Below are 15,290 nucleotides of genomic sequence, written 5' to 3'. Positions count from 1 at the left end.
AAAGCCTTTTAGTACTATAGGGATAACATAAATGCCATGACTAATGAAAATGGTGCAGAGTGATATTTTTGGGTTGTAATTCTGAATTTGTCATTCTATAAAAAAAAATTATATTACACTTATATTTATAATTCTAAATCATGTGGGTCAGGTATCCCTATGGTAAAGTGACCAGTTTGCGTGCTTAATGTTGTGGCTGCTCATCAGCACTTTTTCGTCACCATGGCCAAGCTACCTTCACTATCTCAAACCAATTTCAGCCAACTTAGCCAAGGTTTGCCCCAGGCTGACCTATCTCAGTATATCTCCTATCAATAGAATGCTGCAGTTATTAGAAGTTTATGTATCTCAGTATCTCTAATGTGAGTGGAATGGTGCATTAACTGGATCTACTAAAGGTTTCAAGGGCCGTGTTCCCCTGTTTTTCGCAAATAAAACTTTAACAAAGCGTCGGACAAGGATGTTATTTTGGCAATGGATGTTTGAGACCCCGACCTAATGGGCAAAAATATGATTCGATATCACATGTGGATAATGAAGCACTTATAAGAGTAAATTTAGGGTAAACTTGGCTAAAAGTTAAAGGCGCTGTGAGCGAGGCTAGCCAAGGCATGGGCTAGCCCCGCCAACGACAAAGGTGTTGTTGGGTAGTTGGGTGGGGATGATTGTGTGAGGAAGGAAAGGTTGGGTATGGGGGAGGTTGGTGAACCAACGAGGGATGAAACCAGAAACTACTGCTCGCTTACAAACATGCAGCATGTACTACCAATAGTCACATTTTCCATGTAAAGGATAGGTAATTTCCTTCAAGTAAAACTTTCTCCCCAACTGATAGTCCATATAAGGAACATCCATATTTACAGTAGATTAAATATTGCTACGGTGTGTGTGTGTGTGTGTGCAGTGACAATTACTGGTTGGATGAATGATTACTCATACGTCAGAGCTAAACGTCACATCGACGTCACGAGAAGATGAGCGGGGCGGGGCTAGCCTCGCTCACAGTCTCTTTAACTTTTAGCCAAGTTTACCCTAAATTTACTCATATAAGTACTTCATTATCCACATGTGACACCAAATCATATTTTTGCCCATTAGGTCGGGGTCTCAAACATCCACTGCCAAAATAACATCCTTGTCCGACGCTTTGTTAAAGTTTTATTTGCGAAAAAACAGTAAAGCCACATACATAAAAAGCTTACTCAAGCATGCGGAAGAAATCACCGCTAGCATGTGGCGGTGGCGGGCCAGTAGCAAGGTGGCTGGCGCGGTGACTGGACAAGCACACATCATTACACACATCATCATACACAGTAAGTTAGATATGCCTGCAATTTAAAGATGGTAGAGGAGAAATGATCCGAAGAAAAAAAATCTTAACTTCCTCATATTTGTGCATTTATCATACTATATAGTAGGCGCTTACATTTGTTTAAATCATGTGGGGCAGGTGGCTCTATGGTGAAATGTTCAGTTTGTGTGTTAATATTATGGCAGATCTAATCTTAATATTATAGCATGTCTAATCTTGTTTTTAACAGAACGAACAACGAAAAACAATGCGCAGTGTGGGGGCGGCATGGCTTCTGTTGGTGGTGGCGCTGGTGGTAAATTATATTCATGGTGAGCCGGGTAACCGAGTGTTTAAAAAACTGGCTGGCCACCGGTCTGCTGTCGCCGAAATCCACGCCATGGGTTAGTTTCATATTCTATTCATTTGTTTACCTCTCTTCCCCAATACTACACTCTTTCCCTTTAATTTCTGTTATGAACAGTAAAGTAAATGACCATGATGCATCATAAATATATGATAAGTCACTCAAAATCAAACACTTTCATTTTCTAATGGTGATGACAACACAGTTCATGAATCAATTGCAATTTTATGATACTGTTTTGAAAAGTCGTAGAACTGAGTTTAGTTATTGTGGAAGTAAACTTGGAATGTTCCACTACATAGACTAGAACACATATCATAGAGTGGCTCTCTTATGCTTCTTTATGAGCTCAAAATCGTACTGGAACCACTTACTTGGATAAGTACTTTTCCTTTTTCCAAGTAGCTACTTGCCCCATTGAGATATATACATGAAGTAGACCCAAATGCACTTCATCTTGTTTTAAACTCTAGTTTGAATCAAATAATTTTAGGATTTGCTACGTGAGTTAGATAAAGAAATAACATGTGTGTGTGTGTGTGTGTGTGTGTGTGTGTGTGTGTGTGTGTGTTTACCTCACGAACAGGCAGCGTGATCAGATGCGCAATGATGTGTACCACGAAGGAATATCACATCTTCATGATGAATCTCACTACCTGCTTTCTTCTCACCAAGACTAAACCCTTATTATTGGTCAGCGATCCTAACTACGACATGTACATCTCAAATGACGGTGAGTAAGCAATGAGTTGACTGCAGGTGGAAGCAGTAAATAGTGTGAAGGAATGTCTATGTCCTAAAACATTCAATTTTAACCTTATGTAACTTTTCCATCTCGTGGGCGGGGACATTTTTCAAAGTATGATAAAACGAGCCACAGGAAAAAAGAAATGAAGCAAAATACCACTTGAATCTATCATTGATATCCCGCACCTTGTCTGGCAAATACAGTACAAGTTCGAAAGAAGAATGAAACAACTTCAAATAAGTCTAGCCTATCTCAGTAAAATGTAACGAGACATAGTCAAACCTAATCCACAGTATACCCTTTCTGAAAGTGTCAAGAGTACCTGCGACCTAACTCTAAAATTATGGGACATATAATGATAATATTTTAAAATATGAAAATAATTAACTTGCCTGAAAGTTGTGAAAACTACAATGTAAGAACCTAATGCAGAAAAAAAACTAAAATCCTTTATTTTTTTCAATTACATAATGAATTCAAATTAACAGGTACTAATCTTAACTCAATTAAATAACTTTGCTTCAATTGAAAGTTTTCTTGTACACGTAGTTTCTAAAATAAAATAAAAATATTATATGAATTTTACCAAGTCAAACGTGGGATAAACGCTAAGAAATTATCGCAAGGACACACACACACACACACACTCATTTTCCCTAATTTTCCTCCTCGTAGTCATTCTGCCCCTGAGAACATCGATAGCAGGCCCCTATGGCGAATGGCAGGAACCAATCTTCTGCCCCAGTGGCCAGTACGTCTACGGCTTCACACTCTACGTACGTGAATGTGGTGAATGCTACACCTATTGATAGAAAGTCTTCTACTACATATCATGTGACGTAATGACAATATATAATATGTTAATTAACCCCTCTCTCTCTCTCTCTCTCTCTCTCTCTCTCTCTCTCTCTCTCTCTCTCTCTAGGAAGATACCTTTGATGGCTTGGATTTCCAAGTCGACGACTGCGGCGTGACAGGCGTGGAGCTGATGTGCATTAACCCTAGGAACTTAACCGACCGATCAACCGTCACCCACAAAGTTGATTACGTCTACGCCGTGCGACGATGTGAGGATCATTGCATGTGAACGGTTTCATCCATCCTCAACTATACTTCACTACTTGTCTATCCATTCATCACGAGTTTTAATGCATCCTAACTCTACTATCCTCAAACATGGTGTACCTTATTAGTCTGTCCATCTATATCTGCGTATTTATCCATACTTCAAATTATCCATTTCAGCCAGTGTCACGTGCCCCTACTCTGACCTTGTGGACTCCTTCCGAGTCAAGATGGCACCAGTGACAGATCTCGAAGATAGTACTTCTTTAATAGACCTAAAGTTCACGTGTCAGCAGACAAGACAAGTGCTCCGGAGCTTCATCCCTATACAGTCAGGTAAGTGTATTAAAACTGATGGATGTGATGGATTCCTGAGGATTTTTAAAATTTACTTGAAGCAACATACGAAACTGTAGAGTGGGAGAAGTCAATGTTAGGAATAATTTAGTAGTGTTTTACTGTGAATAATATGAGCAATAATGTTCTCGTTAGAAACTTAATATTTAAAACATTGATGGGAAAGGACACTAGGGTTGCCACCCGTTCCTTAGAATACGAAATCGTTCCGTCTTTTAAAGTGAAATGTTGCGTTCCGTTTTGAAACAATATGGAACGCCATTGGTTGCGTATTTGGCTGTCTGAATGGTCACGCTTATACAATTCAGTATTTTAAAACTGTAGAGAGCGCATTTTTCGGTCAATTACAAAACCAATCCGTAAAATTAGGTGTTTGTCAAGGGTCGTCCTAAAATACGTACGTGTAAAGTACGCGACGTAATCCTCATCTCCCATTCATCCAGCCTTCACCAGGAGCGGACAGCGGCCGTCAGTCATGGCAGGCTAGATAAATTTTAGGGTTGCCACCCATTCCTTCTCACGCTCCTTGGGTGTTCCGTGCAGGCTTCCAAGCCCCCCTCCCGTAACCCTTGGTAATACCTGCGCTAATATTATCTTACTCGGGAGCATTCACTCGTTTAAATTTTTTCATTGCGATTTTAATATCGTCTTTTGTTGCTGCCGAGAATTATTATTTTTATCTTTTCACGTTTCACCAGTCGGGACTCGCACCAGCGTCCTCCTGGAAGCGGCACCCGCACGTTAACCACTCAGCCACCACCTTATGCTTAGTTAATCCTGGGGATGGATGTATTAATTCAATAATTTAAGGCATTAAATTTTTTTTTTTTGACAGGCAGTGAGTCTGAGGAAGTACAGTGTCCCCTCGGCCGCGTGGTGTGCGGCGTACGAACACAGGATGTCGTCTTTAGCACTGCCTATGACAACACCTGCCTCAATGATGTAAATGTTCAGTGCTGTGTGGTCTAAACATCTTGTCAGTATATTGATAATGTAGAAATTTAAATACAATGATAGTCACCCACCCTGCTAGAGAATCACTCACCCAGAAAATCAGCTAGATAACAAGCTAGTACCATTTATTTAAAGAAGTTCGATGGCACTTTATAGTTTCAGTCAGTCAGTCCATTATTTGCCTTATAAAACTCTTTACTTCTTAGTGACTTTAGACTTTACTCACATTATCCCCTATTGTGGATCTTAGATGTCATATCAAAGGATAAACAAGAGATATATCTGCGAGTGTTTTATTCAAAAGATAAACAACCTCGTGTCATCATCATCATCATCATTATCTTCAGCCACCACTAACCCATGTTTTTATCAACATATCACCATGAATGATGCTGTCTTTATGACAACTGCATGGTGATCATACAGTTATCTTTAGTGTTTTATTTTTATACAACAATGGAAGCAACTCAAGTAAAACAAACCCAGAAAACAAAAAAAAGCCGGGTTCGCGCTGTTCCAGCATGAAGGGTACAGGGCGAGTGGTCAGAAGAGAGGATCGTGAGGGTAACGGTGGAGATGATGCTTTCTTTGTGTCACAACTGGCCGTCTCAAGTAATTGCACACTTAGTCACTTACAAAACACCGTCACGTTGCTTACTTCTGATAAGCCTTGAAAAGGCTTCTTTTATAAGGATTTTTTTCCAGCACTGGCCATTCTATATAAACTTTCTCTTTACTTGAGATGGTTCCTGAATAATGCTTCTGTAATGAAAACATCCTGCAGTGCTGGGAGTCAGCTGATGAATGTTTGCCAGCGTACGAGTAGAAAATCTACTCCCATGTTGCCTTGTCGTCGTGCATGAAGGGGTGAACATTCGTTGTGTGGTGACAGGGTTCACGTCCATGAATGACCTCAGTCTAAATTTTAGTGAAGTCATTTAGTTTCGTTACATGTGAAATCAAGCACTGCAAGCAGGGAATCCAATGCCAGCTTAAATCCTTGTGTGTGGGGGCATTTTGGGTGAGACTGTGTTTGAGACGAAAAACAACAACACCTTATGGTCGTGATACTTGGGTTGCACTGGGTGCGAGAAAAAAATCAACCTGGTCATCACGAGGGCTCACCTAGCATGCTTAATCTATCATGACCATTATCACAGAGCGCTGAAAACACAGAGTCGTCTCTTATCATCATACGGTTATAACACAGATCTCATTTTTGTTACTTTACAATGATGATAAACACTGGCTTTTTAAGGTGAGCAGGGGTAGGGAAAGAATTGATTTTCTTCCTGAATGTGGAAGATGGGGAAAAACTGCGAATATGGAAGGCTTGAGGCACATAACGAAATTAATAACCATGATGAAACCAGTTACCTCATTTAGCGCGAACACACACACACACACACACACACAGGTTTGGCACCCCTTCTTGGCACCTAGACGAAGCGGGCGAGGCACTGCAAGAGTCGCCCTAACCCTCCTCAGTGACAAGCCGGCGCCTCCCTCGTAAGGCAGTACCGGGCTACCCCTCACAAGCACACACGCCCTTCTCTACCTCGAGTTCACCAGCATGGTAAGTCCTTCACGTTATTTGATGGTCTCTTCTACACGTGCTCATTCCTTCCTAGCAATTTTCTTTTATTACTTTCCCCGCCTTAAGCTCAACAGGGTGAGCCATTCAAGTCTTTGCTAATTAACTATTCTCCATTTGGTCTTGCCCTCGTAATACCACTGATCAAACTTTTCAACATGCTAAGTTCAGTGATATAAAAAAAAAAGACACCGCTGATTCTTCCCCTCGTCAAATTTATGCTCATCTGGCGGCAAGATGTGAGTGCATAAATGTGTATTTTATGCATTTCTTTCATCTAATTATTGGAACTACTGTCTATGTGTTTTACGGTTATCGTATTTCTTGAGCAGGAAATAACGAATAACATGAAAAATGGGCATTCAGATGTTTTAAAACTTTTATACCCATACAAATTTTAATAGGTTGAACATTTAGTTCAAAATAGCTCTTAAATCTATATATTGTGGTGTTAAAAATGTCGACGAAGTCCAGATTGGACATGAAGTACGTAGAAGAAGAATGAGAGAGAGAGAGAGAGAGAGAGAGAGAGAGAGAGAGAGAGAGAGAGAGAGAGAGAGAGAGAGAGAGAGAGAGAGAGAGAGAGAGAGAGAGAGAGAGGGGGGGGGGGGAGGGGGGGAGGGAGGAAGGGGCCACACACTTGCTAATTATAAACTCTCCCCCGCTGCCACGCGAGGGTTGTGTCCCATGCTCTTCACCTTTCCCCAGGACGCTGCTCGACGCTTTAAGATAATGTACGCTCCTGTACCTTTACATTTACCTGCTCTATCGGGGTCTGACGTTATCACACCAGGGCAAGAACTCAAAGCTTCTTTAATCATGCAGTGTTAGATAAAAAAAATCAAGCTGTTCTAAACTTCGAGTACAGAGGAGCTCAAGGATATACACAAAGGTTTAAAAAAATTGCGATGAAGTCTATAATGCGCTCTCTCTCTCTCTCTCTCTCTCTCTCTCTCTCTCTCTCTCTCTCTCTCTCTCTCTCTCTCTCTCTCTCCTAGCAATAACGCTATGAACAATGCCCCTTTGAGTAGTCGAGGAGGCAGGGAGACGGACAGCAGCAGCACCGAAGTGTAAATGAGGAAAACACAGGACAGACAGGTGACAGATCAGTCAGTTTATGATACGATGAACGGTTCCATTATTTATTCTGATGAATCATTATTCCGAGAAAAGGATAAAGAAACAAAGGAGGATCATGAGGCGAAGGATGAGAAGGATGATGACGATGAGGAGGAGTAAACCCGTGTGGGAACGTCACTGACCTAAAATAGTCTTCCCCGCCGATGGTGTGTCTAGCCGAGGGACAGACAAGTAGCATAGCTGCATCCTTGTTCACCGATAGGGCGATATACAAACACACGCACACTTCTGCCCCTAAACAAGATCATAGCACACTGACAAAATCCAAGCGTTTGTTGTCATTGCATTTTTTTCCAATTTTGCCATAGAAGTGCCTCCTTTACTGTAAATACGAAATACTAAAAGAATGCGAGGGAGCCAGCAAGCGAGCACCTGAAAATATTGTATTTATTTTTTTCAGGGTCAGAGATCTTTTATAATTTGAAAAGAAATCAAGAGCGTTAGAAGACAGCAATATCAATTACAAACACATAAACTCTGTAATACACACACACGGATACACAATAATATAAGGAGATTACAAGAGGTCAGACACAGACGGTCTCCGCACGACAGTTCCAGAGAGTGGGTCATTCACCGAATTTTCTTCCCATCCATAAATACATTTAACCTTCAGTTAAAGCTTTCAATTGTGTTTGCCTCAGCTTCATACCTGCTCAGTTTGTTCCCCTCACCCACAAGCCAGTTCGTGATCTAGTTCTTGCCTATTTTCTTCCTGAACTTAAATTCATCCAACTAATCCCTGTTGGTGCGTGTTGTTACATCAGTTTTAACATAGTACTTCATGAAAATCACTTTTTATTAATCCCCTTAACCTACAGTATTTAGTCCTATTTAAAAGCCTCAAATTAATTCCCTCGGATCTTTCCAAAGAAAATAAGTTTAGTTGCTTAGTCTTTCTCTGTACGATAGGTCTCTAGGTCTTGGATAACTTTTGTCATTCTTCTTGGGAATCTATATCCTTTCTGTAATAGGGATGTCAAAACTGAGCAACATAATCCAGGTGAGGCCAAAACCAGTGTCAAATTCAATTTATGGACAACTTTTGAACTCCGATTACTTATGCTTCTAGAAACAAAACCCAAGATTATTTGCGCGGTTTCCGGAAGTAATAAACTGCTTTCTCGGTTGAAGGTCAAAGTTCACACGCTCACCCAAATCCCTTTCGCAACTAGAGTGGTCGAGAACTGTGTTATTTCATATGTAATTATTTAGGAGGTTCTTTACTTCCACAATTATTAAGACGTTGCATTTGTCAATGTTCCACTGCATTAATAATAATTATTGTAACCAGTTGTTTTACAGTTATCTTGCACCATCTCAATGAAATATTCTCATTGTAAGTCGTCCACACAGTTGTCCAAGTCAATATTACTGCAATTTAAGTCATCCAGGATACAAACATTACCATACCTGGAAGCGCTATTTAGTTCTGAAATAAGGCGGATGTGACATTTTCTGCAGCATTAGGCCAGTCGACGATTCTGCAAAATTAAAGAAGAAAACTAATAAATATGCCACGCAATTAGTATCACATGAAAGAGAGGAGTTGCACATGTACGAGATTATTTTTTTCACGAAGGTGACGGTGTGTTAGTTCGCGCGCATGTGTGTGTGTGTGTGTGTAATTCACCTCTCGGTCTGCTGAGGGTCTCTCTCGAGACAGCCAGCCGTTTCCCTACGGAAGAGCACAGAGCTCATAGTACCGATCTTTGGATAGGACTGAGACCACTCACACACAACACATCGCGACAACGAGGTCACAACTTTTTGCCTTACGTCGCGTACCTACTCACTGCTAGATGAACAGGGGCTACACGTGAAAGAAGATAAACCCAACTTATCTTCACCCGGCCGGGGGATCAAAACCCGGTCCTTCTGGTTGTGTGGCAGACGCTCTATCCACTGAGCTACCGGGCCGTGTGTGTGTGTGTGTGTGTGTGTGTGTGTGTGTGTGTGTGTGTGTGTGTGTATATATATATATATGTGTGTGTGTGTGTGTGTGTGTGTGTGTGTGTGTGTATAGTGTGTGTGTGTGTGTGTGTGTGTGTGTGTGTGTGTGTGTGTGTGTGTGTGTGTGTGTGTGTGTGTGTGTGTGTGTGTGTGTGTGTGTGTGTGTGTGTGTGTGTGTGTGTGTGTGTGTGTGTGTGTGTGTGTGTGTGTGTGTGTGTGTGTGTGTATAAGTGTGTGTGTGTGTGTGTGTGTGTGTGTGTGTGTGTGTGTGTGTGTGTGTGTGTGTGCGCACATTAGTAAAGGACAACGTCCTTTTATCGTGAAATTATTAATGTCACGTCCTACATGCACAGGGAATGCGGAAAGTGACATTAGTAATTTCACGATTAATGTAGTTGCCCTTTTTTTAATATGCACAGGTTGGTAGGCAACATACACAGCCACACAGGCAAAGAGGTCAGCAGCTAGAGAGGCAGGCAGGCGCGCGCGCGCCGCGCCCACACACACACACACACACACACACACACACACTCACGAAAATTATATATTAATAATTCTTATTAACGATATTTTAAGACGATAATAAATGTACGAGTATACAAATAAGCTTATCTTTTTTTGTGTGTGTGTACGTCTACGCCTATATCGCCTGTAGGCTTGCTTGAGGGGCCTGGATGGTAGTCGGCCCCAGCCCGTATTGGCGCAGGCAAGTGTTTATAGTGGCGCCATCTAAAAAGAATTAGGGATAACGAGTAAACGATGAAGTGATTAAAGAACAAAAAAGTGTTTTTTCTCCCTTGGAATGACAATTTAAGCAGGATGCCAAATACTCTCACCAATTTCCATCCCCCTTGCGAGCAAGAAAAAAAATAATAATGTGCAAATGCAAGTGCTCCAGCAACACCTCCGCCTCTCTGTAATCTTCATATTAATGTCTTGCACGTATTTCCTTTTCTTTATCTCTCTCTTCCCTCCCCAGCGTGAGTGTATCAGCGTTCATGTGGGCCAGGCCGGCGTACAGATCGGTAACGCCTGCTGGGAACTATACTGCCTCGAGCACGGCATCCAGCCGGACGGGTCAATGCCCTCCGATAAGCTGGCAGGCCACCACGATGACTCCTTCAGCACCTTCTTCAGCGAGTCTGGGGCAGGGAACCATGTGCCGCGAGCAGTGTTTGTCGACCTTGAGCCCACGGTAATAGGTGAGCAGCAGCGAAGGAGTAAAGGAGGAAGGAAGGAAGGGGTATAATTCATGGGAATGCATCGAATGGTGAGGGGAGGCGTTCAGGAAAGGGTAGAAGATAAGGGTTGAGATGGGATGGGAAGGGAAAGGTAAAGACAGTAGATGACGGAAGGAGTGATGATGGGAAGAGCAAATTAGTAGAAATACTATTATTATGAGAAAATATGGAGAATGGGATAATCGAGCGCAAATGTATATAACAGTGGAGGTCATCTCAAATTAGGTTCTTTCGTGTCCTTGTGTTTCTTCCTTAACCTTTTTCCAACCGGATCCATAGACGAGGTACGGACGGGAACGTATCGCAAGCTTTTCCACCCCGAGCAGCTCCTGACGGGCAAGGAAGATGCAGCCAACAACTACGCGCGCGGCCACTACACAATTGGAAAGGAGCTGATCGACATTACCATGGAGAGAGTGAGGAAGCTTGCCGACCAGTGCTCCGGCCTGCAGGTGTGTGTTAGTTAGGAAATGCTGGTAATCTTTTTTGTTCTTCAGGTAATCAGGTAAACACAAAATCGGTTGAGGGTTAAACAAGTAGCATGAGTAGTGCATCAAACACATGTGTCTGTTTTAAGTGTCAAAAATTGTTTTTAGAATATATATATATATATATATATATATATATATATATATCTATATATATATATATATATATATATATATATATATATATATATATATATATATATATATATATATAAGCGATGCCTCGTTTTAGCTCCTTTTCACTCACTCTTCCTCGCCCTATTCCTGCCCCTTCCCCGGATCTCCTCATTTTCCTCTACTTCCACTGCCTCAAGTCATTTTCCCATCTCCTCAGGGATTCCTCATCTTCCACTCGTTTGGCGGAGGGACAGGCTCTGGCTTCACCTCCCTCATGATGGAACGACTCTCCCTCGACTACGGCAAGAAGAGTAAGCTGGAGTTCGCCATCTACCCGGCCCCTCAGGTACGCCATGCACCTGCCTCGCGGCCCCAGACACCAAACCAGAATGGCTGATGGGTGGCCAATGGGTGTACACGAGACATAAAAAGAAGACTGATTAATTGACTTGCTAATAGTCTGACTGACATATGTTGCAATAACAAAACACTATGTTGAGTTAAATGATGAAACTTCTACGTAGGCCAAAACGATACTTTCAAGGTGGGAGAGGCCTCACGCGTTAAAAGATTAGTTTTAACTTGCTTTTCTTTCTTTCAACATATCCTTCCCTTCTCCTCATCCTCGTCCGCCTTCTCTTTGCTTGTGTCTTCCTCCTTTTGCACCTATTTTAAGATGTTCCTCTTTCTCTTTCTCCTTTCCTCCGCAGAATAGTAACAACCATTTTTCCACCTTGTGTTTTATCTGCTTAAGAGTTAACTGTCTGTGGTCATAGGTGGCTACGGCGGTGGTTGAACCCTACAACTCGATCCTCACAACCCACACCACACTGGAACACTCTGACTGCGCCTTCATGGTGGACAACGAGGCCATCTATGATATATGCCGCAGGAACCTGGACATCGAGAGGCCCACCTACACCAACCTGAACCGTCTCATTGGCCAGATCGTGTCTTCCATCACTGCCTCCCTCAGGTTGTTGTTGAAGGATTAGAGGAGGAGGGTGAATATGAAGGGGAGAGGAAAGGGTGGGAATGGATAGACGATAATACAACAGAGGAAAGGAGATCAGAGACTATCCAGGAAAGGCAAGCTGGATGAGAACATCAGCAACAATTGCACGCGAAGATGCGAGTCGTAGTCATTGTCAATATCATCCTTTTATCGCATCGTTTCCATTGTCCTCCTCGTCCTCCTCAAAGGCTCTTATTATGCTATAGTTTTCCCCTTTTTATAGCTGTTTACATCACAGCCGATACCAATCTTCTAGGTTTGACGGGGCGCTGAATGTGGACCTGACGGAATTCCAAACTAATCTGGTGCCCTACCCTCGCATCCACTTCCCGCTGGTCACCTACGCGCCGGTCGTGTCCAATGCCAAGGCCAACCACGAGCAGCTGTCTGTAGCAGAGATCACCAGTGCCTGTTTCGAGCCAGCCAACCAGGTAAGTAGATGAAGGAAAGAGAAGCAAAGAAATAGAAGCATAGACGTAAGAACAACGATAAGATGGGCGACAAAAATGTGATGATGATAATGACGATGGTGTAAAAATGAGCGACGGAATGGAGGCCTATAGCAGGTTTTATAAAATACTACTCAGATTTCCCCTCGCCCTTTCAGATGGTGAAATGTGACCCTCGCCATGGTAAGTATATGGCCTGCTGCCTGCTGTACCGTGGCGACGTGGTGCCCAAGGACGTGAACTGTGCCATCGCCACTATCAAGACGAAGAGGTCCATCCAGTTCGTTGACTGGTGTCCTACAGGCTTCAAGGTAGGTAATCAAAAGTTTAACTGTCCTATGAAGGGGAGGAAAGTGTGAAGAAGGGAAACATGAGCAGGAGCACGTCTGATTGGAAACAGATAAGACTGTACGAAAGTCAATATAGAATACAGAAGAAAGATTGACCTATTTTTTTAAATAAGATAACAAGCAATATTTCATTGGATTCAAATATAATTAACGGTAAAGCTATAGAAATAATAAAAAAGAATGCAAAAGACAGTATAAATGACACTACGAAATCGCTTGAGTTAAACGGGCTTTTCAAGGGAAACAAAAGGGGAAGGAAGGGGAAGAAATTACTCACACGAATACTCGGAAAACGTAGGACACAGTAATTACCTCTCCTTCCGTTCCTGGCTCTTCCTTATTAGTTATTACTATCCTCATCCATCACAGCGTCCCTCTTTGTTTTTGTACAATATAATTATGATTATCGTCTACAAGTGTAACTACCTATCCAACGTTCCTACCTCTTTCTTATTACCATTCCCATCCATCACACTGTCTTAACATCCCCTTGTACATAACAATTACCTATCCTTCGTTCCTACTTCTTCCCGCTTACCCTCCCCACCAAACATGCCGACCCCATATGCACCTGTACACACCGCTCATTGGCCGTACGTTCACCAGGTGGGCATCAACTACCAGGCGCCCACGGTGGTGCCCGGCGGGGACCTGGCCAAGGTGAACCGCGCCGTGTGCATGCTGTCCAACACCACGGCCATTGGCGAGGCGTGGGCCAGGCTCGATCACAAGTTTGATCTCATGTACGCCAAACGGGCCTTCGTGCACTGGTGAGTAGTGTGTGTGTGTGTGTGTGTGTGTGTGTGTGTGTGTTTTGCAACTTAAGTAGGCTAGTGTCCAAGCTTCACTTTTGGTGGTCGCTATAGTTTCACCTTTTTTCCCTCTCTATATGATGCTTTGACGACGACGATGATGATAATGATGATAATGATAATCAAGAGGAGGGCGCGAAATAGGAGGAGGAGGAGGAGGAGGAGGAGAAGGAGATGTAGAAGGACAAGAACTAGAGAAGGAAGAAAACAGGAGGAGGATAAGGTAAGAACAAAAACGTGGATTAAAGTACACATACAACACAAGTACAGGAGGAATCTTAGAGGGTAAAGAAAACGAAAGGCCAGGCGTGAGGAAGATGTAGAGAAGAAGGATGTTTTATTGCTGTTGCCGATTCCTCTGCATCACGCCGCTCTCTTGTGCGTCGAGACAAAAAGTAACAACAGCCTTGAGGTTACGCAAGCTTATAGACGGCTACGAGGGGGGAGTCACCTGTCTCTTTCTTCTTCAGGTACGTGGGCGAAGGCATGGAAGAGGGCGAGTTCTCCGAGGCCCGCGAGGATTTGGCGGCGCTTGAGAAGGACTACGAGGAGGTTGGTCTCGATTCAACCGACGAGGCCGAGGAGGAGCCGGAAGAGTTTTAACGAGTCGATTTCATGCTAGCGCCTAAGAAACTCAGAATGAGGCAGTAAATGGCTTACCTCTCATAATGTACTTTAAATAACCCCAAAGGATGATTAAATAATGCTAACTGATATTAATGACAAACGCTCCGCTAGTTCTCGTCAGCGGTTTCTTCTTCTCAAGGCCTGAGCTACACCTTTCTCCCTGACGACCCACGAGAATGTACGAGCAGTCAAAGGTTCGCTGGAGGACATACGCATGATACCACTTCCCTTCCATCACCGCGCAAACCCTATCCAAAAGGCTTGACGTACATGCATAAGCAACACACACACACACACACACACACACACACACACACACACACACACAGCCAAACGAAAGTATTACTGTATATAAACATGACGTGCTGCATTGGAAACCCTACGTGTGTACCTGTACCCAAAAGTAATTAGCACGCCTCAAGGTATAAGGGGCCCATTTCTCCTGCAGAATCTTTATTATTTCACACAACTCTTTTCGGATGCCTTTCTCCGCCTCGCCTCCACCCCAAGGACTTGCTCACTGTTCTACGACAACGACGCAAACATTAAGCCTAGGTGTTTACATTTTCTTACGAGACGTGAACGGGTTTAGCAACAGGCACCATCAGCAACTTTGGTAGAAGTAAGCCAAACAGTTTTAGCAGTTCGTAATCATGGGACACATCAGACACACACATACATACATAAAAAAATACTTCACACACACAAATACACATACACTA

The 15,290-nt window shown here is 42.8% G+C and overlaps 1 protein-coding gene and 1 long non-coding RNA gene across 2 annotated transcripts; both read left to right on the top strand.

Annotated features, from left to right (window-relative positions):
- The first annotated feature begins 1,180 nt into the window (after window positions 1-1,180).
- Window positions 1,181-5,047, top strand: LOC126998019 (uncharacterized). Its single transcript, XR_007752600.1, has 7 exons — window positions 1,181-1,313; window positions 1,542-1,695; window positions 2,245-2,391; window positions 3,082-3,182; window positions 3,332-3,473; window positions 3,652-3,807; window positions 4,664-5,047. It is a non-coding gene; the product is annotated as an uncharacterized LOC126998019 (long non-coding RNA).
- A 1,177-nt stretch (window positions 5,048-6,224) lies between these two features.
- LOC127001927 (tubulin alpha-1 chain-like) lies at window positions 6,225-14,610 on the top strand. Its single transcript, XM_050867177.1, has 9 exons — window positions 6,225-6,358; window positions 10,449-10,671; window positions 10,990-11,162; window positions 11,533-11,661; window positions 12,092-12,291; window positions 12,587-12,761; window positions 12,938-13,090; window positions 13,736-13,899; window positions 14,412-14,610. The coding sequence occupies exons 1-9, from the start codon at window positions 6,356-6,358 to the stop codon at window positions 14,542-14,544; spliced, it is 1,353 nt and encodes a 450-aa protein (XP_050723134.1). The 5' UTR covers window positions 6,225-6,355; the 3' UTR covers window positions 14,545-14,610.
- The last annotated feature ends 680 nt before the right edge of the window (window positions 14,611-15,290 follow it).

The sequence above is a fragment of the Eriocheir sinensis genome, chromosome 2 (assembly GCF_024679095.1).
Source record: "Eriocheir sinensis breed Jianghai 21 chromosome 2, ASM2467909v1, whole genome shotgun sequence".
NCBI lineage: Eukaryota > Metazoa > Arthropoda > Malacostraca > Decapoda > Varunidae > Eriocheir > Eriocheir sinensis.
This window is presented reverse-complemented; position numbering and strand designations above follow the sequence as displayed.